General features: G+C 39.9%; 1 protein-coding gene across 4 annotated transcripts in view; it reads right to left on the minus strand.

Moving 5' to 3' along the window:
* The window catches only part of LOC150104629 (homeobox protein Meis1-like), a 156,607-nt gene that overhangs the window by 11,627 nt on the left and 122,434 nt on the right, over positions 1-22,546 (minus strand). For all 4 annotated transcript variants that reach the window (XM_090395231.1, XM_090395233.1, XM_090395232.1 and 1 more), the window contains exon 9: positions 4,769-4,827. In XM_090395231.1, coding sequence (XP_090251357.1) covers positions 4,769-4,827 — 59 coding nt within the window. The remainder of the gene's footprint in view (positions 1-4,768; positions 4,828-22,546) is intronic.

The raw sequence follows: 22,546 nt of genomic DNA on the forward strand, positions 1-22,546 counted from the left end.
GTGGCCGTTCAGGACTTAAACGATGACTTATAAGAGGACGTCCTGGTTTTCTTTTTCCTAAGGGCTTGTACTTTACCAAAACAAGCCTTAATCTTTCTGTTTTCATTCTTTGAACGTGTTCCATCCACTTACGTTTATATTTTTTAAATTACTGATTCAATAATGACTTATCTGCTATATTCCGTAAATGGTCTTTTCAATAACAATCTGTCATTAATAGATCAGTTTGGAAAGCATTGTTGACAGAAAACTTATTTCATTCTAAAGCAATCTTGACTGCACCAACTTATCAATGCATCCTGGCCTATTCCTTAAAACACCTCTTAGAGATTGGTAAGAGAGACCGTTCTATGTTCGATTCTAGCTTTTTCTAATAATTTTTCCGACCCGTTCCCGGCCTCTGGCACGAACACTTGGGGTTTCCTTCCCTGAACTCAAGAAAATCAACTAGAAATCACACTATTTGAGACAATCTATAGCGTTAGAGACCACGAGGTGGCAGCTGTTGTCTGCCATATTCTCTTACTCGGATGCTAATTAAAAAGTAGTGATAGCTATCATGTGACTGCTCTCCTCTTTACCCCCCCTCCTCCATTTGCGACGAACAGTATAGGTTTGGCGCCAATTTTTCGTAGGGGGGTTTCTCAAGTATACTTGCCTAAATCTTTCTTTGGAAATTCTTCACATTTAGTGAGTTTATTAGTTTATTGCTAAAAGGTGTTAATAATAATAATAATTTATAAATGGAGTAGGCATCTGCCTATTTGAAATCGGTTCGTACCCTTCAGTCATCGCTGTTAGAAAGCAGATTACGGCAGACAAGTGCCGCGATCTCTTAGACTTTTAACGCTAAAATAGCGTCTGTTCTACCCTTTTTTTCCTTTTAACTCCTCAATCCAAAAAACCCCGAGTTCCCAGAAGAAAACTTCCTATGCTAAACATCGATGAACTCGACAGCAGACTTAGAAAAAGCTCCTTTGTTTAGGTGACTAGATTCGAATCTGTGATGGTCTTTCTTCGTGCGATCTTGTGCTGTGAAGGTAGTGACACTTTCACAGTGTAAGACATTTATAGATTCATATGGAGGTGTTATGACCTCCATGTGAATCCATAAATGGTCCGAACTTATCCTTTCACATACGTAATATCAACGTGAGTGAGGTATTAAATGAGGACAGAGATCTACAAGTTGTCTGACTTGGAGACTATAGAGGTGAGTACACAAAAAGGCCTGGAAGTATTTATAATCTATAACACAGATGCCACGAGAATTAATAACAAAGCGGTAGAGTTTATCGCCTTAGTGAGATCTGGCATCGTATGTAAATGGTACAGTATTTTTAGGAGTGTGATGCTAGTCATATAGGATGGAAAGCTGTGGCAGCAATATTCTCTTCAAGCTGACTGCTACATGAAAAACCATCTGGTGTGGAGTCGTAGGATCAACTACATGGTGGGTTGTTGCGAGATAACTTTCTAAAGCAGCATGTGACAGAAGAAAATCGAGATCAAAGAGTATTAGACCTGGTTTTAGCGTCAGAGGATTTCAGTTAAACTGTTCTAAATAATTGATGTTAGTGATAGTTAGCATACCGTACAGACCAGAGAATTGTTTCGTAAATATGTTGAACTATAAGGTAAGAAATTATGATTAATTGTAGAGAATACCCGGATGAGAAGCATTAAAAGAAAAGACTTAAATGGCCGGCCGGGTGGTTAGCGTATCCGCTCTCCAACCAAAAGGCTTCGGGCATGGACGTTTGCGATTGTCTCTGGAAAAACTAGTGGTGGTCGGTGGCGTTGGTGGAGACAGATGCAGAGCAGGTGTCCTCCCTCGATGAGCCTTTGGACTTCGTGGAGGTGTCAAATAATAATAAAATGATGCAATATTGGAATGCGTACTTGGAGCACAGCAAGCATCTGAAGTGGAAGCAGAACTATGTGCATGAGAATGATATAAAGTGCAGATCAGAAGAGTCACAACTATTGAAACCAGCTCTGCAAACTAAAGACAACTTCAAAGAATTCAGGAAATGACGAAATATCAGCGCACCGATCCTAAAAGAGTGTTTCATCTGATTTATCTATAAATACTTTGAGCCTTAGCACAGAGAAGGTTCCACAGGAGAATAATTATCTTGCATATAAGTAGTGCAGAAACTGATATGAACTATGGACGTATCAGTATCTTGGGAGTGATGGTGAAGATTTTGGAAAGTTTATAAGAGAGCTCGCATACAAAAATAGTTCCTCAGATAATCTATACTTTGCAACGAACAGCATGGATTTACTAAGGGAAGGTCATTTATGAGCAATTTGCTTGCATTCTATAATAATGTTACCACTGAGTTAGACAAGGGAATGGATGCACCATGATACCTTTGGACGTTTTTGAGAGGGTACAGCATGGCTACCTGACTGACAAGTGATGAACCCAGGATTCAGCTGTTATTCAATCTTTACATAAATATATGTTGGACAGGAGACATGCAGCTGTTTGCTTATGACGTAAAGATCGTCATCGTATGCTACGCTTTCGCGCAGGCCTACACATTTTACCGCGTAAGCTTCCGTAACCGATAATCCCGCGCAATAGGTTCTTCGACAGACATGGGATACTACCGGGAATAACCCATGTCTGTCGAAGCGTGTGTTCACGGGGAAAAAACTCTGCTGTCCACGCCCAAAACCGGCTATGGCTGAGGAAAATCCTTAAGCTCCTCACGTCATCGACGGGAATCGAACCTAGGACACCCCTTCCTCAGGCATATGGTTGCGAAGCGTGTAACCACTAGCCTAACTGCGCGGACACGTAAAGATTGGCAGGCAGGGCAAATCAGTAATGTGACAGTGCACTTGCAGACATGTGAAAATGGCTGTCAGTTCAATATTAGTAAATGCAAAGTCATGCACTCTGGTGTGATGAGATATCCAATGGCGTATTATATTGGTGGGGGTATGCTATTAGAACTGACCAGGTTAAGGCTAGATAGGAAGTTCAAGGGCCATATAGCAAAGACTGCGAATACAACTCAGAGGATAACTGCAGTGATGAAACGAACCCCTAACAAAATCATTAAATCCTTTACTAGGCTTCGATGCGGCCTCATCTGGACTTCTGGTTTCCGTTGTAATGCTGATGCAGTGAAGAGTGTCAAAGATGATACATATAGGGACTGTGGAATATGAGGAGAGATTGAGAATTTCTGGAATGCAGATACTAGGAAATCAGCGTGGTACGACAGGGACATACAAACTTCTGAAAGAATCATCCAGGATACCAGTAGATAAATATTTTCATTTTATGGAAGATGAGGAGAGGACATAATTGGCAATTGAGGAAGGATGAGAGCTAGATCTTTCTTTCACAGATCAATGCGTGACTGGAATGGCTCGTCTTTAACTGTTTTGAGTCCACAGTGTAAATGAACCAAGGGAAGGTATGACAGCTGGATTCCCTCGATGGACTCTGGTGGTAATAATATGTAATCATTTCTGGTCCAACAGCATCTGTTCCAGCTGCCTTCTATAATTCCTTCTGGATGTAAAGTCAGGAGTTCATATTTTCTACGACTCTTCTATTATAATCCGATTTAACAATTTTTAAGTAATTACTCCAGATATTCCTGGTATCTTTGACATTAAAAGTGACCTTTATTTTTAAGAATACCATACAAGGAATCAGTGATGATAGGGAAATGCTCATTCTTAGTGACCTCCATGGTATTTATTTCTGTATTTTCAAAAAAAAAAAATAGATGATTGCTTCTATGACTTCCTGTTTATCACGGAATTTTTTTTTTTCCGGATTTTTCCACAATATTAAAATTTGCTGTTCATATATGCAAGCTGTTAAAGCTTGGATTACTTTCAATGGAATATTCATTCCGATGAAAATCATTGCATATTCTTCAGCTGGTCACTGTTTTGCTGATTAAAAACTCCCATTTCCTGACAATAAAACCTTCTCATCTCTGTGAGCGCCTAACCCATCTATAATTAAATTTCTCTTATCCTAGTTGTGATCTGAACCAAGGTCGCGCCATCCATTCGAGTGACAGATAGGAACCGTTTTCTAAATATTGGTACGGAAGCTATTCAACACTTTATTGGAGCTTCCTTAATAAAAAAAAAAGTGGTGAAGTAATAATATTATAATTAACTAATCCGTGCAATGAATTATAGTGAAAGGCGATCCATCCTGCTTGTGGTACAAGTCCCAATGAAAGGCTGCCGGTAGACAGGAAAAACAGAGGTCTCCAGTAAGCCTTGTAAGCAAGCTGATGGCTTGAATTATACGTTGTAACCTTCCTCTAATTCACACCTTAAAAGGAAACATAATTAGTTGATTTCTCTTTAATCGAACAAGAGATTGATGGCCAATATCAAATCCAGAAACTGATGCATTATTATTCACTCAATTCTTAGTTTAATATTTCTTTCTCTTCTTTTCATTTGTGGGGAAGCCAGTATCTTTGGAAATCATCACGATAAAGATGCCAAGTCACCTGCTTTGTCTTAACATATCTAGAAGAGATCGAAATAACCCTCTTATTAAAAAAAAAAAAAATCTCCAGTTGTCCTCTCACATATCTTAAAAGATGTGCAAAAATAATACCGGATCTTTGTTGAAGTCAAGAAAAGAATGAGAGCAATCTTGGATTAGGTTTTTCCATTTCTTGATGTCAAAGAAAATAAAGATATTGTTGGGCATGCGCTCTTACTGCTCACTACTGAAATAAATTCAACTTTTTACAGTTGCACTTACCAGCTCGATTGGACTGGTCAATCATCGGCTGCACAATTCTTCTCCTGGCATTAATAAACCTATAAAGAGAAGAGAATAACCAATTAAAACTACTAGGAAAGGATTTATAATAATGTTAGTATACAGAAAAGAATTAACATGCGATACATTGTTTAACTATTGTTACGTAGAACAAAGCTCTTCATGGGAACAATGATAGTGTAGTAATTTTGTGCGTCATCAGTTTAGCTCTCCATCTTCCTGTTCCTCCCTGACAGTATACGGTAATTTATAATAATTGGATCCTCTTCTTGTGCACGCAAAGTTTTGTCTTTCCACTCGAAGCAAAGGGGAAAAAAAAAGTTCAAATAATTCCAAGTAATGCTATAAGCAGAGCGCGCACTTTATACTTGTCTCTGGACCAGATAGCAGACCTACATGGCTCCACACTTTATACCAACAAACATAGAAGGGAGGGTTTGTCATCACTTGCCAGACTGGGGTGGCCATAAATCACGCTAGGCTTAATAGCATCTAAGTGATCGTGTGCAGCTACAGTAGGTGGCTTATCGTTTCAAAACACAAGACAAATTATTGCACTTTCTCGGCAACTTTAGCATAAAATGTCGTTAAACAACGCATCTAGAAGGTATTCAGAGTTGAGCAGGGAGAGAAAAAAAAAAAAAAAAAGGAGAGAGAAGGAAGAAAGAAAACCGCTTATCTTGCGATGACGGTGAGCCAGGACGACACCAATACTTTCTCCCGGAGGTGCTCTGGCCAATCCCATCACAGTGGAGACTGACAGAGGTAGGGAAGAGAGCTTATCTAACCCTGGAGCAGGACTTCAAACCGTCAGGGCAGGAGAAAAATTACGTCCCCATGATGCGACTTTGATTCGGCAGCCCGGAGTGATCAGCAGTCATAAATAGCGTTACCATGGAGTTCCTCGGGGATGTCATAATGCCTGTTTTAAGGACGTTTTAATGCAATACGGTTGGGAGACGATAATAGAGTTAATGAAACATAAGACGACAGAGATAGACGGGCGTTCGCTGCAAGCCGCACCGACTAACCGCTGCGGACAAAGCCTTCAGTTGTTCAATCATTATGACCATTCGCCTGACAATTTTTCTTGAGGAAATCTTCCACAGCCGTTACCGGATTAATAATAGATAACGCGGCTGAGTAAATTATGCAGAAGATCGGTGGAGCTCGTACGTATCAGGGCTGCGTCTGTGCCTGAGATACGAGCTGTTCTGTGCTTATGGGTCCAGACACGTCTAATTCCACCCTCGCTCTACCTGGGATTTAGAGGGTATTGATTTTGTAATTTATGTTTCATGCCTGGCCAGAAAAACACAAAGGATGCATTAATTTGGTGACCGATGAAGAATGAGGGATAGCAGACGAAGCCGCTGCTTTCAAGTTACCGTTTTCTGGTCCTGAATGCGAAGAAATCACCATTGAAACCGAATGACGTTAAAAATTTCAGTTGGTGTAGTTTGATTTCACGATCCAGTGTCCTTTTTTGCTGTTTCAGTTTCGAATATTAAGGTAGAAAGTTAGAAAAAGCAACATTGATTTGAACTCGCAATTTATTCATAAGCTTGTAACAAATTTTGATTTATCTAAAACTTATTATTCTTTGTTTATGTCGTAATGGATTTTTTTAAAGTGCTTATTTAAAAAGGTAAATTTATTAATTAATTTGATACTTAAAACTCCCTAAATAATTCTTAAGCCTAACTTCGTGCTTACCAACACACTTAATTTGGTTTATCCAAAATATCTGCGACTAACTTTTTTTTTTAGTCATCTGTAATGATTAAGCAATAGATGGCGCCACCTCATGCTAATTGTAATTACATCTCGTTCACGTGAATTCGACTGCAGACGTATACATCTGTAATAGTTCGCTTTTCAAATAACACAATTTCAACAATTGCATAAGTCGCGTGTCTCTGTGGAGATTCTCTTAGAATAAAAAGCAAATATTGGATATATAACAGGACATCTGTAATAAAATTATTTACATCTAGATATTAACGTTTTAATTTCATTATTTCTTTGCTACTTGGAGCACTCACTGCTTACATAACCAGATAGAAAAGCCTTTAGAGTTAGTTCCTTATCGATCCGCACAAATACATAGAATAAAAACATAAAAAAACACCACTTTTGTCTTCTCCTTTTCCTCCTCCTATCACCTCTCTCAACCCACGTGGTCGGATGAATACTGATCACTTCCATTAACACCATCTGTGGCTTCCTCATTTTCTCCCTGTACCCCATTAGTTTGACGTTAACGCCACGCAGGTCGTATTTTTGATGCTTCTTCAAATTCTTGTTTCGTACCAACCGTGACGGCCTCTCCAACAGCTAGACAAAGCATTGCTTTTTCTAATATCGGGTACTATGTCGGTGTAATTGTGCATGTTTATATATTTCAGATGCGTTCTCAGGATATTACGCCTGTGGGAGGAGAAGGCGCGCGAGCGCGTTTTGGTTGAACAACTTTTTTAGCTTCTCGTTATCATAAGCGAAGTAATAAAATGTATGTCGTGAATGTATCCGACAGAAAAAACGCGCTTCCGGTTTCTGGCAACAATGAGAAGTTCAAATCCTAGTTAGCAGTTAGCTTATTGTTGTTAATCTGAAAGCGTTAACAATGACAATTTTTGTTTATAGAATTATTCTTGGTTTAATTGTTGTTAATATCCTCGAACTCAAGGATGATAATTAATGTTAAAAGTCCAGTGTGTTCCAGATGTAGGCTCTAATTTTTAGTAACTGAGGTTTTATGTTTCAGAAAAAATTCCCAAATGCCTCGCAGGTGTTAGATTGATGATCTTAAGATGTTCAAGCTACATAAGTCGTAACCCTTGTACGATATCATATTTCGCATCTTGATTACTTTATGTTATAGTTAGCTAGTTAAAACGTTTCCAGTTACACTTCCGATTCATATCCGATCTTATAGGCTCTTACCAAAAAAAAAAAAAAAAAAAAGGTCTAAGGGCACTCCGATTGTTGTAGGACGTAAACAAGGATAGTTTAGTTGCTTATACAGGCTCCTTTGCATACCGTAGAATTCAAAAGATTCAGAGAAACCCACTTATAGCTTCATGAAGACTTAATTTTCAGCGAAGTCATACTATGAATGCAATTCTGGGCCTATCTTCCAGGTTTCTCTCCATTTAGGATTTATTAAAGAAATCCTAAATGGAGAGATTGTAATGTCGCAAATTTATAGTCTTATTAGTTATTAAAACTTGCAATGTTACTTTTTTGGGGGAGAATATTTAATTAAAATGCATTTATACTAAAAACTCTGGTAAGATAAATATGGCGATCACCTCAAGAGGGAGCCACAGTAATGCCACTGCGAAGATTCTGAATATAGAGCAAACTCACTTTATTTCACTCTTCTTCTTAACTCCCCCACCACAAGAAGGAATTTTCTTTTTGTCAGTGCTGCAAATAGCACTAAAGCGTCCCACGTTGTGATTTGTAGAAACCAATTTACCTTCCTTTTACTTTACATATTAGGCGCGAACTATTACAGAATAATGTATAAGAGACGCATCAAATCTCTGTGGATTTGCCAAGTCCGCTGTGTCTATACAGCTTATGAATGGAAGGGGGGGGGACCTCCTACAGAATAGCTTTTCTAATCGGTCTTTTGTGGCCGCTATACCCAGCACAGCCATCGGGAACACTTTCTCCATACATTGGGTAAACTGATTACCGAAGTCGGTGGTTTTCATGTTAGGAAATGGCTCAACGCAGGAGGGTCGGACCCGGAGTAACAGCACACAGTTTTCGTGGTCCTGAACATGCGGAACGACCTCCTTGGTTACAGCGGCAGAAAATAAGAAACAAGACGCGTGCCCCCCTCATCTCCATGGCAACGGGAGAAATCACTTACAGTAATGTGCCGCTTCCCTACCCGTGGTCACAGTAGGCTTAGTTTATGGCACTCGAGGGAGCCGCAGAGTTATTTTTCATAATTTGGACCTGATGCGGGTAATCAGTAATTGCAGCTGCAGGTATTGATTTTGCAGTTCGCTGCTCCCAGCGGGAAGAACGCTAGGGAACCGCGTGTGGGTTGGACGCCTGCCTGTTACGATTGATGGGGTATTCTCACCAAGATGATCTAGTGGAAGACAATGTTCTCAGTAAATTTTTCTTTTTTTTCTCTCACTTTATGCGCGATCCATAAATACAGCCACCCACCTGTTCCAGCATCCTCCTAGAAGCAGCCAAGTAGAACCGGGAGGGCTGGCGGAAAGCGCCATGGAGAATGAAGTAGAATCACGCCACTCGAGAGACCAGACTTTCTGCTTCGTGTAGTTCAAGAATTATGGCAAATTTCTTGGGGATTCTGCTGAATATTGCAGCAGGTCCTTAAGCGTGGAACATGCGAAGAAATTTTACGGCAGATCTTGTTCTTGAGAAGCAAGTTTCCTTTTAAAGTTCAGAAGCAAAGTAAACACTCGGGCCTTTTGCATGATTTACAAGGTTTAGTAAGAAAGCATCGACTTACTTAAGAGAGACTGCTCGGTTCCATTTTCATTACAGGAATGTTTTCAAAGATATCGGAGTTTGCATCGAAAGTCGACCTATTCCAGTCCAGGACATCAATTTTAATTTGACCCTTTACTACTCTGTGACCTTCTGAAACTGTTTTTTTTTTCCCCTTCACTTACCAACACACTTACAAATTGTGAAATCATCGTTTTTTTTAAGTGAAAATGCACACCAGTGACGTCACCAATTCCCATTATTAAAATGGAGCTCAGAATTCAACTCTCCACTACACACGTGCAGTTTAAAAATAACGTTTAGTTGTAAATGAAGAAAGCCTTCGTATCTCACCTGTCAAACACGGCCCTGTTTATCGGGGGTGGGAGACACTGTGTGTGTGTGTGGGGGGGGATTTTCCATTCAGCCCTACCCCTACCATCCACCATCCGGCGCATCTATGATAAGAGGTTATTTAGCGCACAGTCGTGTGTCTCCTCCTCGCCGCTGCTTCGTTACGGGCATGACGGCATCTACCTGCTGTTTGACGGACAGCTTTAATTTCCTCTCCCAATCGATCTATCTCTCTCTCTCCCTCACTAAAATATTAGTGGTGTAGATCACATTCACCCCTCGGGCAGGAAATTCTGGAAATGGCTATAGAATGTTTTTAAACACCACACTCCGTATGAAGACGCCGTCGACGCATTCATACTTTAATTAAATAACTTTAAGGTTATCGCAGATGAGGTTATGAATTCCAGTGAAAATTATGAGACAATTTCAAAGCAAGGGACCCCCCACCCTTCCTCGACTGCATGTTAGTTAAATTTGTTTGCATTTCCACTCGACGCGGCGGCCCCGTACACAATTTTTAATGTCGATTTTCTTTATCAGATCCACTCCGGAATTGAGTTTCGGCAAAAAACATTGATCACGTTTCCGCATGCAATTATACCAGATACACTCATTTCGTGTGGTAACAACAGTTATTGATCGCCAATTTATATACCCCCTTAAGAAGGTAGTGCCGAAGGAATTTGCGAAAGGGAGAGAGAAAAAAAAAAAAAAAAATTTCCAATTTGACGAGGAAAATTCACAACAGTTTGACCTGTCATTGAAGTTCCGGAACTGTGCATATTTCAGTTTTGCCATTAACAGGAGTACTAAAAAAATAATGAGGGACATTATTCATTGCGTGCGTGCTTTTATTTTTCGGTACGTCCTGAATTTGATGTAATTTTTTTTTTTATCAATCTCATTTCACGCAAATAGGAATTTTGCTATATCAGCTTAGGAGAAAATTATGCAAAGAATCTTTCCATACGCGTGCCCCCTGTATGGTTCATGTGGAGAAACCCTTTGCATGAAGAAAGGCGGTTTGTCTGCCAAAATAGAGAATATAAATTGTTAGTATTAAATAGTTACATTGTGACGTCATAATACTTCATTATTATATTATTCGGAATTTAAATAATTCAATAAAAATAATCACAGCTGCAACCTTCTGAAACAGCATTTGGTTTAGCGTAATTAAAAGACTGCACCGCGTCTTAAAAGGGTGTTTTGGTTACTGTTGTATGTAAAGAGCGCCCTCTGCTATTTCAAACAACCATCTAGTAAACCGACAGTAAAGATGAGAGGGTGTGTTAACATCACAACAGCTACTTAGCAGCCATCACACCTCGCTGTTGCCACTTCTCAAGTGGATTATTTACAAAACACACGTGGTTTGCTTTAACGACCAAAGGTAGACGTAGGCACTTTGCGGCGGGGCGCGTGGACGTTAGACCTACTGTAGGGGCCTATTCAGCGGTGCCATTCGAGTAATAACTGGGAAGAAGTTGCACATCGTAAAAGATGATGAGTTCGGCAGCTAATGTTGCGGAGCCACCGGCTTCTAACTGGGAGACGCTACGGTATACGGGAGGGTCGGATGGCAGCTCGTGCTGATGATAACTATGTTGCTTTGCTGGGACACTCGGCTTAAATTAAACCGAGTTGGTTAAAAGTTATTGTCTCCATCGAGTCATCTTGGCGTGAAATGGGTTAGACGCAAATGTTCAACCAAGAAACGGTGGCAGCCATTTATTAAAAAACATGAAAACTAGTCCTATTTGTTTCCCACCCATCCCCTCTCCAAGATCTAATTTACTATCAGAGTAATGTTATTATTATTACTTCCGATGGCGATATACATGTATGTTTTGCCCGCAATAAGATGTTTGGTGTTTTCATGGCCAAGTGGAGCCGTACTTTGGCTAATTTACTTTATGATATCTATATTCTTAAAAAAAAAAACGTATGGCGACGACTGTGACCTTCGTTGAAAAGACCTGGGTTCGAATCCCGTCTAAAATTGGAAGGAACATTAAAAATGGACAGAAAAAAAATAAAACAAGTCCTGAGAGAGATAAATGAAACAAGAACTCTAGTTAAATGGATCAAAATTAGAAGGGATAGGTGGTTTGGACATATACTTCGACATGATGGACTTGTGAAAAGAATAACTGAAGGCAAAATAGAGGGGGAAAGTTAAAAAGAAAGCCAATGACAGAGCGGAATGGAGGAAATTGCTGCTGAGCTACCAGTCCCAAGACTGATGCAACTGCTGATGATTAATAAGGGAGTGATAGAGTTGACTTCCACACCCGCCACTCTTGCAAAACACACGGTTTCATCCTTCATAGCTTTTGTTTGGGAATGCGTCAGAATTTTCTGACACGGTGTATGTCAACGTAAATCGCTATACTCCCTGTAAGGCAGGTGTAGTTGGCATTATCACTGAAAAACCTCCACGCAAGTTTCAAGAACGTGAACTGGTTCCATTCATCGCAATGAAATTTTAAACAGGTAGGACTTCCGTTTGGGTATGACGTGAAATCTTCGATTCATTTCAAGCCTCATAAAAATCTATTTTATAGACTGAGATGCAGCAATCACTCCATTCTACCATACGTTAAAGACCGACTATGATGTAATCTAACAATCTAAAAAGCCATAGCTCAAACTTAACACTGTTTAGTTTATCTTCTAACAATGAGAGGATTTTACAATTGTTGAAACTCGTCAAACTCGCATGAGTGATCACATGATGTGGATGGATCAAGAGCTGAAAGCTTCGAGTACAAGACGCATCCGAAGAACGGAGTTATAGGATTCGACTAAATAAGGAGGATGACCCTGCGAAGATAAGACGCAATAATCTAGCACGGATTCAGAACAGAACTAAAAGGCTTTGTTGTTATCGACCGATGAAGTCAAGATTCGCACTTTGACATGCAGCTAACACCCACTTATCAGTACCATGCAGGAAAACATGGCCCAGTGGACGATACCATTAAGGGGTAGCGTGTGTTTGCGTGTCTACCGAAGCGAACACACACACACACACACACACCCCTTGTCTCTTTAGCACTTAGACACTTCCCCTGATTATTTCTACAACAGTCTCTTTGCTGCTCAGCGCCAAATAGACACAATTACCGTGAGCGGTCCCCACTGGGGGATGAGAGGGGGGGACCACACCTTACCTCTCCATAAATAGGGCAACTTTGGAGCGTGAAAATTGCGAGGGTAACTGTGATCCACGACTCCCGCCGGGACGCTGTAGTGGTGTGTGGGTGCGTCGTAATGCCTTGTGCCATCCCCAGATCGGAGAGGAACGCTGTAATTACAGCTAAAGGGCCGTCACTCTTGGCTCAGGTCAGCGCACCGGAGGAGTGCAGCAAAACGCCATTAGGGCAATGACGGCAGGTGATTATGTCCTCGGGTAGCGAAGAGAGAAAATGCTGCCCTAATCAACTGCTCGGCGGACAGCGACCGGCTGTCGAAAGACCCTCGCGAGAATGTCCTTTCTTACTTGTGTAGGATTAGCACTTCGACAGATCCTCCAAATATTTCATCAGTTGCACTCACAGCAACGAAATAAAGTTCTTCAGTTAGGTTTCCCCTTGATGCTTCAAATCAGTATTTGTTCTACACTCTTTAAACAAAGAAAAAAAAAAAACTTCATTTTCACTTCCAATTTTAAACACTTCTCTATAACGGTCAATAGTTTATTCAAGCAAACATTAAATAAAAACCGGAGTTTCCCCACAGACGGTCCTCAGGAAAACTCCGGTTTTTATTCTATATGCATCACTCTGACACGTATTATGATTCTTATGTAAACCTGCTAATATTCCAACTATACGCAGTCTTGCAGAAGGAAGTTTCCCCAAAAAGTATCGCTTCTAATACATTAGATCCAATGTGCGTTTAATTTCTCGGAAGCAACTGTGATTTTCATGTGGGTGAATATGCAGAAAATATTACTGGTATCTGTCTGTGCTGCAAACAGTCAGCACTAAAGATGCAGGTTCGCAACCAAGACAGAATGCAACACCTTCTAAACCAATGATCGGAAGAAGGGTACAATTGAAATTAAAAAAAAAAAAATCGTAACGTTAGGTACTTGCACACATACAGACAAATCAGAGTCTGTTCTCTCTCTTACCCAAGTCAAGAAATGAGGCTCCTCTGTTGGTGTAATCAATGTACCGTACTTTCATGAGGAAAGCAGGCGGTTACAGCTGCTACTTATTCGCCATCGTAAGGTGTCAACCGAAGCAGATCCTCATAATTTTCTACTGCAGTGTACTTTTCTGTTTATCATACGCGGGACCAGCGGATGCTTTTCTTCCCCTCCACTCCCTAACCTAATAAATGGCTGTCCACATAAAAACTCGTGCAGCATTCGTACACACACTCAAGAAACAAAGAGTGATGCTGTATCCCTTGGAGACGTCAACGACGTATCCTCTCCCGCCAACCAGAAGTTCGCAGGAAAAAAAAAGCTGCGGTGTTTTTTTCGTACACCGTAAAGGAAACACCGGCTTGCTTTTAAGTCTAAAAGGAGTTGGCTATTCCGACGCTTGTCTTTACGGTGAAAAAGTTGTTTGTGAGCGCTCTTCTGACGGAGAAAACAAAAACGAGGTGCTGCATCGAACCGAACTTTGGCCTTTGCTGAGAGTTCCTTAAAACTGCACAGTCGTAAGCAAGATACGGAGAGAAAGGTCACCGTCATTGGTCAGTCGCAATAGACGAAAAATTATGTATCCGAAATAAGTAAAATCGTAACAATGACACGCGCTCAGAAATCGGCGGCGTTAAGCCCAAGTGACACGATACAATCGCTGCCTGTCCGGGCGCCACGGATGAAATTACCTGCCAGTGATTTTCGATGCATTTCGTTCTTTGTCGCAGAAAGCCTCCGATGGCCATTTAGCCTGTCATCCTTCCATGTTCCGACAGTAGCCTTGTCCGTATGAAAGCAGCTCGACCGTACCAAGATTGCTACCCATGGACGGCAAGAGGTCGTCGATAATCGGATGGCGCAAAGGCGGTCGTGGGTAGAGGAAGTTTTTTGGCCTTCCGTCAATAGCGCGCCCGATGATTTCCTCCCGCTGCCGGTGACAAATGGTCATGACTACACACAGGAAGCATCGTATTGCACGAGGGAACTGGAGAATAGATGACAGTTGCGACCGATGGACTGCCCGCCAACCGGGGCGGGGTGGGGGAACGGAAGGACGCCGTACACTATCCGGGCGACTTGGCTAGCCGATCACTCTGCCGCCAAATAACTGTGTAACAGGATGACGTCAGAAGTCTCATCCGACTTCCTCGTGACTTTTCCATGACACAGAATTTCTCTTTTCCTGAGTTTTAGGATGTGGGTGTGCTCTTTGAATCCGGTATGTCACCGAGCGCGAGTCTTTAGTCTCCTTGCTCCAAAGAAGTGTCGTTTACTTCTTTGGTATGATGAACGCGTCCTATAAGGGCGCTTTCTTTCTTTTCCTTTCCTTGATGGACTTGGGTAAGGTTTTTCGACTCAGTTGATGTCTTGAAAGGCTTCTTTCTCACCAAGAACTTCTTTGGTCTCATTTTTGAGTCTGAAAAATAAAATGATTGCCTGAAGATACTAAATTGAACTTCCTTAAAGCTTAGCCACAATCCCAGCCTGTCTTAGTGTTAGATGCAAACCCCCTCTTACGAACTGTTATAGTTAATGGGCGATGAACAACAAAACGCAGTCTTCCCAACATAACATTGCAACCTTGGTCCAGTTCGACACACAATTTCATCCCAGCAAACTTTTTACAACGCAAAACCATTCTTCCAATCAGAACAAATCAAGTGTTCCCACACACAAACAAACAGCATCCTCCTTTCAAGCCCCTATCTCCCTCCCTACACACATGGTTTTTGTTACACAAACCCCCCCCCCATTCCAAGACAAGTGTAAGTGAATAAACAGACCGAAAGATTTTCTTGTCGCAAATGCCGAATCTTCAATGATAAACGCCTTCTGTCTAGAACTCTACGTGCGTGTGTGTGTGGTGCATGCTCTTGTTTTACCTAAATGTCCGTGTGTGTTCGATAGGAACCACTTTGTTGGTCGATATAAAAACGAGTTTATCCTCTCGCCATCCCCTCTCACCCCCCACCCGCTACATGCCACTGCAGAGGCAGCATATGGCGTCCGATAGACGAGCAGTTTCTCACTACCTACTCCATCCCACGTCCGTCTGCTCTTAAATCGATTTGTTCAAAGACAATTTCATTTTATGATGAGAATTCTTTTAACACTTCTTTCCGCTGAGAAACGCAGAAATTCGAGGGACCATCTTCCCTCCCTCCCCCATGATGTGTGACTGAGATAACGTGTTTCTAAATATCTACCCTCGAACTAAGGACGTTCAAAGTCGGAAAATTTGTGCTTCGTAAGCACGTACTGTAAAAATGGTAATTTCGGATCGTCAAAGAGGAAGTCAGCAATATTTTGTTAATTTGGCCGTGCGTGGAAAAAGTCTTTCTTTGTAGATGTCACAAAAGAATCTTTCAGAGTTAAGAAAAGGGGGAAAAAAATGGATTCCAACGTCAGAGTGAAAGGGTTTGTGTTTGAGATTATACAAATTGAATAGTAACAGGGAAAATGTGCTTAAAAGACATGAATACCCACTGCTGAGAGCAAACAGGTTTATTCATATGAGGAAATTATGTAGTCGTATATGTTTAGTGAACAGTGTAGGCCTAGCTAAACAAGTTTAGTTTTGTTAGCAATAATTTTTTTTTTCTTTTTTCTGCTTACAGTTTGTTGGCAAAAAAAAAAATAATTTTAAGCCGTTTAAAATCTGTAAAATACAAAAAGACTAACATAGTTATGATATATATATATATATATTCAAGAGCTACACTCAGTCTTCTACGCCGATATTAAAATAAAGTATATGAAAATTTCAATTCTTTCTTAAATAAACTCTACATTACAAGAGATTTTTTACAACTTAGCATGTGTGCATCTCATGGTACAGTCTCCCATCACAATTCAACATTCGCTCATTTATGGTCATTCGATCCAAATAATTAGCATTCAGCTTTCCCAAGAAATACTTTTAAAAGACAGCCAATTAAATTTTCATAGTTGTTTGCGTGTTAGGAGATATGCCTCAGTAGATGCCCAATATCAACAAGATGTAAAAACAGTCAAATGTTAGTTTGTGCGTAAACCAAAGAATACAAAATACACACGAAAGATGACTAATGCAAAATAAAAAAAGCTTCAAATCAGTTGATAAAAACTTATTTGTAGATGTAATTAATGCGTGTTCTGGTCTAGAACCAGAACATTTGTATACTAATTGAATAAATATACGAAGTTCAAGCAATATGAACAGTCAGAAATACAAACCTGGAGGTGATTGATCGCAGCTATCAAAAGATTTGGCAGATAGTGAGGTCACTGAACACAGGAGTGATATCGATATGTGTTTTGGGTAAGGGGAAGTCGGTGTGTTGACATGCTAATATCGACCACATGATGAAAGTCTCAACTTCCATGGACTGAGAAAAAAAAACAAAAAACTTCGAGATCAACTAAGTTTATTTTTTACTAGGGAAATGTTTGCCGTAACATTTGAATCTTTCTCCCCGCTTTGGGTGACAATCTTTTATTTTAATATTTTAGAATACCTGGACCAGATGCTCCTTTAACAAATAACAATCCTTTCCGGTTAAGTTGCTCAACTTCCGGTGACAGGCAAGGCCGAATTAGAGCACTCAAAGCATGAGGTTATTATACATTATCACCATCGCCAGACAGAGGTGTCCATTAAATGATCCTGCTTTTGGAACAAACTAGGGTGTTTTAAAATGACGTCATCAGCGTAGCATATTTCCGTGTTCGTATGGAAAACAAGAGAGGATTTTAGTCTCCGTGTCATGAGGAATGGCTGTTCAAGAACCACTCAACCAACAGAAACTCGCACTGGGAAAATGGGGGAAGCCCCCAAATCTATTTACAATGAGAATATATTATGAAACAGAATATTAGAGTACTCCGAAATTGCTAGCTACTGGAGGGAGGGGGGGGGTTCAGATAGGCTTCGAACATGGTCCCCCTACAACAGGGACCCTATAATTCTTCAGCCGTGATCTTGACATCTTTCCCAGACACGTCACACACACAGACTCGATCCTCGTACCTTCCCCCCCACACACACCTCCCCTTCTGCCATTAATGTAGCGTTTCACTTGGCTGCTCTCTCTCCGCTTTTGCTGCTTTCATACCTCATTTATTCCATCAAGGGAAATCGAACGTCATCGCAGCGAAGGCGAGAGACAGCGATCGAGGGTGACCTCCGTTTCGGTGTCGGGGCAACAGTGGACGACAACCTATCGTAAAAGGCAATGGATGCTGTGCAGCAGAAGAGTCTCCTGTACTTGCCTAACTAACTCAAATTTCCTTTAATAAAATTATCATGCATTGTCTCGTGGACAATGAAACTGTCCCATGGAAGCCATTTAATTCAGCATTGGAAGAATAATATCAATAGCTCTCGTTATGTCTATCATAGCGTGTAAACCTTCTCTTATTCCACTTTATTTCTCAAAGGGGACACTTGTTCAATATCTACATTCAGTTCAGAAATATTTAAATGTCGATGTCTTAATTACAATGCTTGCAAAGCCGAACGGAAAGATTAACATAGCTTATTATTACAGTCAATTTTACAATACATATATACCTACTCGTATTTTCATGTTTACAAATGTGAACGAAAGAGGGCGCTAGCATCCTAAACTTTTCACATGCATGCGATTCTAACCGAAGTAATATTAATCTACCAGAGTATGAATATTCTTTTTGGAGCTTTTATAAAGAACGTATTAAATACTAAGCAACCTTTTATGAATATCTAACGAGCTCCTCCCTCTTTCTCGCTGCTAGCGACAACGAGGCTGTCGCGAGATGAATAGTTGAGGCAATGCGCACCATTTCCATTGTCAAGCAATCGGTTGTAGCTGGCACGCTCTTTGGCTGTATTTTTCTCGTGTACAGTTTGCAAAAATATTCTCTGCATGTTTTCATGAAGTATACGAGATGCGGTTTATAGAAACTGCTGTGTGCACGTGTTTGTGAAAAGAGAAGACAGAGAAAGGCAGGCCTTTTACAACACTAGTTGTGGTGCATTTATAATGTTCCAGCTGTTATCGTTGTCCGAGCTATCTCAGTGGTTCGTGCTCTTTACGTCACAATAGTGCTTGAGACTGCAGAGATCGAGTCAGGTGGCGATGACAGCCTACTTGCTGCTTGTAATGAACATCAGTGCCACCTCCTAGCCACTATTCCTCGCGCCCGGCTGCTAATGACAGGTGCCTAATTTATCAAGCTCGCCTTCAAACAGGCCATCTCTTCAAGTGCTGGGAGCTCGCTGAAGTGGTTCCACACAGCATGCATCCCATCTTTGTCCTATCGCTGGGGATGGGATAGAATAGCGTAATGCAGCGGGGGTATTCGCAAACTACTGAGGCTTCAGCCACGTAATTACACCACCAGATACTTTTTATACATCGAGGGGGACAGCGCTGTGCACGAACAAAATCCAATTATCAGAACTGGAAAGTAATCGACCACACAAACATACAATGCACATCGAGAGTTGTGATTGGTCTGTTGGGGTAAAGCACGACCCCTCCTTAAAAAAACAGACGCTATAAACTAGTTAAATATTTATCGTAGCGTCACGCATATCTTATGTATCAGCGGTTGGAGTGCAAGTTCCTGAAGACATTTCGAAATTAAGCAAACCCCTCTTTGAGTCATTTCAGAATAATCTCCATTCATCTGAGCACGTGCCTTGGGCTTCCATGGATCGATTGTGCTATACTTGAACAGTTTTGTTTAATATCATAGGCAATTTATGTAATATCAATAAGTCTAAGTAACATTAAAAAAACAGTGCTGAGTACAAATAAATATTTTTATTATTCCTGAAGTAATCCAGTTTGTTTCATATGCAGTATTAAGTTAGTACTAACTTATTTAGCTGTAAATATTTGCTTTTGTAATGCATGAGTTCCTTGTTATAGCAGAATTGTCACTATAATACATTTTGTTACTCAAAATCACACCATTGAATCAATTGTCTGACAAGAGAAACAGAAATAAAATATGACTGATCTTGTTGTTAACAACATTGTTACGTATATCTCTGATTACAGCTAAATGTTGCTAAGAATCAAGGCTCGCCGAAATCAGGCTACCCGTAAATAGTGAAACGTCAGACGCTTTTTTCCAAGAAGTAGGCTAAGAGAGTTAAAGATCAATTCTAATTAATGTCGAATTGTTAAGCCAACGAGATAAGTGCACTGACTGTTGAAGTGAGTGTGTTCTGCGAGACAAATTTCTTCTCTTCCTTGATGAGATTAAGATCCGTGGATCTTAATCTCAATCAGGGAGGGGGGTCAGCTATTTCATAGGGCTGAAATCGGCGTCAGTAGAATACAGAGTTATTGTAATTTGGACGCATGTTCTAACAGAACAGGCTTGGTAATACCATCAAAAGAATGGTGTTACATGTGACCCTGATTGGAAAGGCTTGGGTTCGAATTCCGTCCAAAAAGCAAAATAACGTTTAGAACAGTTTTGATCCTAAAATCTCTGCGTATTGAGGGCTGAATAGATTAGTTTTTTTTTAATTTAAAATACACTAATTATTACAAATTACTAAACTGAACGTTCAAAACTGTAACGATAAAGGATATTTAATTAGGTTTTTTTTTTTTTTTTTAAATATATTTCGAACTATTAGGTGCTTAAAAATATCCGCTGTCAAATGTCTTCACAGCCGAACGGTTATTTTTTCCCTCTGAAGACAAACTTCACCCTTCTTCATAGTTTTATGTAAACCGCCTTAACAGTTTTTTGTTGTTCTACTTGAATTTTTTCTTCCAGCTAACTTCATTTTAAAAAATATTTTAGACGCTTCATAAAAATATCTTCAAAATTAAATTCAAGCGCTAAGTATGACGAACATGAAGACCTTTTTATTCAAACTTATTTTTCGATTAGAGTTTATACTTCCAGTTCAGTTTTAAAAAACTCTTCGAGGACAATAAATTATCATTCAACTAGAACCAAGTGCGCGTCTGAACATCTCGTTCACTTTGAGATGAAGTCTCAGCGGCCAATAAGTGACTGCCTTCATGTAAAATTATATTCATTCTTCTCTTCACACGGTAACTTCAGTGTTCTATCAAAAAGAAACCAAATGAAAATGTAAAAAAAATTGCATTCAATGGTAAAAATTAAGACTTTTTCTATGGGATCAATGTTCCACTATTTTACTAACCCTCTTCATTTAAATATAAAGGAAAAAATCTTCTTGTAACCTGACGCATCTCATCTGTTTCAAGTAACTAAGGAGTAGTCACAATTCATCTCCATCATGAATCACAAGTAGGCTTAGCCGTAACATAAAACTTGATTTTGTTTCGTTGAGAGTTTTAAGTCATTCTTGGTTTTCAAATACTGTTTCGCATCTCATCTTAAATAATTTGCGTTTTTTTTTCCCTCCCCGACAAATTGGCGGAAGAAAGATGTTGGTGGTTGGAATTGTAATAGAAGCAGCTAAGTCTACATGGCCAATATATTATTGCTAATTGTGTGTGTCTTCTTTTATCCAATTTGCCTGTTTTTGTGAGAAAAACAAGTTTTCTGGAAGAAAGAAAGCAACAAAAAGTGATCTGCCTTCAGAAAAGAAACGCATCTTTTATTGAAAACATTGTAATTTTAAGAATTATACATTATTATCTACAGGTATAACAACCCAAAAAAGTAGTAGAAAGAAAAGTGTGTAACATAAGCAAGAAAGATCATATATGGCACACTGAAATAACGAAAAACAATCTGGATTCAAAGATGTGATAGTAGCTATGACAACAACAAAAAAAGTAGGCAGGACATGTCGCATGCAGTTTGAAAGAAAATAGATGAACTTCGAGAATAACAGGCTGGTTATTATCCCACACGTAAAAAAAATCTGGTGGACCACTTAGGAGATGGGAGGATCCTATATTGAAGTCAGGAGGAGGGAAATGGAGATTGGCTTGGAATACAGAAAGTTGGAATCTTTGCGACCTGCAGCCATGGGGAAATTAAGACTGAAAACACATGTTGACCATGTGTGTTTTCAGTCTTAATTTCTTTCTTCAGTCATTTCTTTGCATTAAATGTGGATTTGCCACATTTAATGCAAAGAAATGTAACATTAAGAATGTTCAAATGGGTTAGCTAAATCTATTATATGGAAATGAAACGCTTGATTATCCCAAGCTAGGTTTTTAAACCATTATCTAATTGAAAAAATTTCAAACTCGGATATTCAATAAGTTGATGTCGTAAGCAATGATGTAACTGTCATCTATCCAAACATGGCAATTCGGAGTGCTTAGTAAGTTCCACAATAATTCTTGGCATCTAAAGCAACATTCTAACACTAAACAAAGCAAGAATTAAGTTTGATTTCTTTTTTGTAGTTTATTATAAATAAGAGAACTAAATAGCGTTGCTTGCAGGAGAAGCAAAATGATTATTGCCCACAGGGAAAACGAAGCATGCGGATTGGCGGCAACAGGATGAGCCTGATGATGACACTCTGCAACATAATTATTAATGATCATTTAAGAGTTCTTTAGACAGATTATTAACATATAATAAGCCAGACACAATTCTTTGGTTTAATAAGCGCTATAAAGCAAGGCGTTCAACTGAATTCATTAAAAACGTAGGACACACTGTTGATGTTATTTTTGAGGTGTGGATTGATTATCTCTTACAATTTGGGACGGGAAGGGACTAACAATAATAAAAAAAACCTTAGCTCAGCGATAGCGACCAGAAAAATATACCCAATAATAGTGGCGCTGTAAAACAGATCTGAAACTGTT

This window comes from Typopeltis vanoorti, chromosome 7, assembly GCF_054136105.1.
Source record: "Typopeltis vanoorti isolate ZY-2024b chromosome 7, IOZ_Tvanoo_1.0, whole genome shotgun sequence".
Lineage (NCBI taxonomy): Eukaryota > Metazoa > Arthropoda > Arachnida > Uropygi > Thelyphonidae > Typopeltis > Typopeltis vanoorti.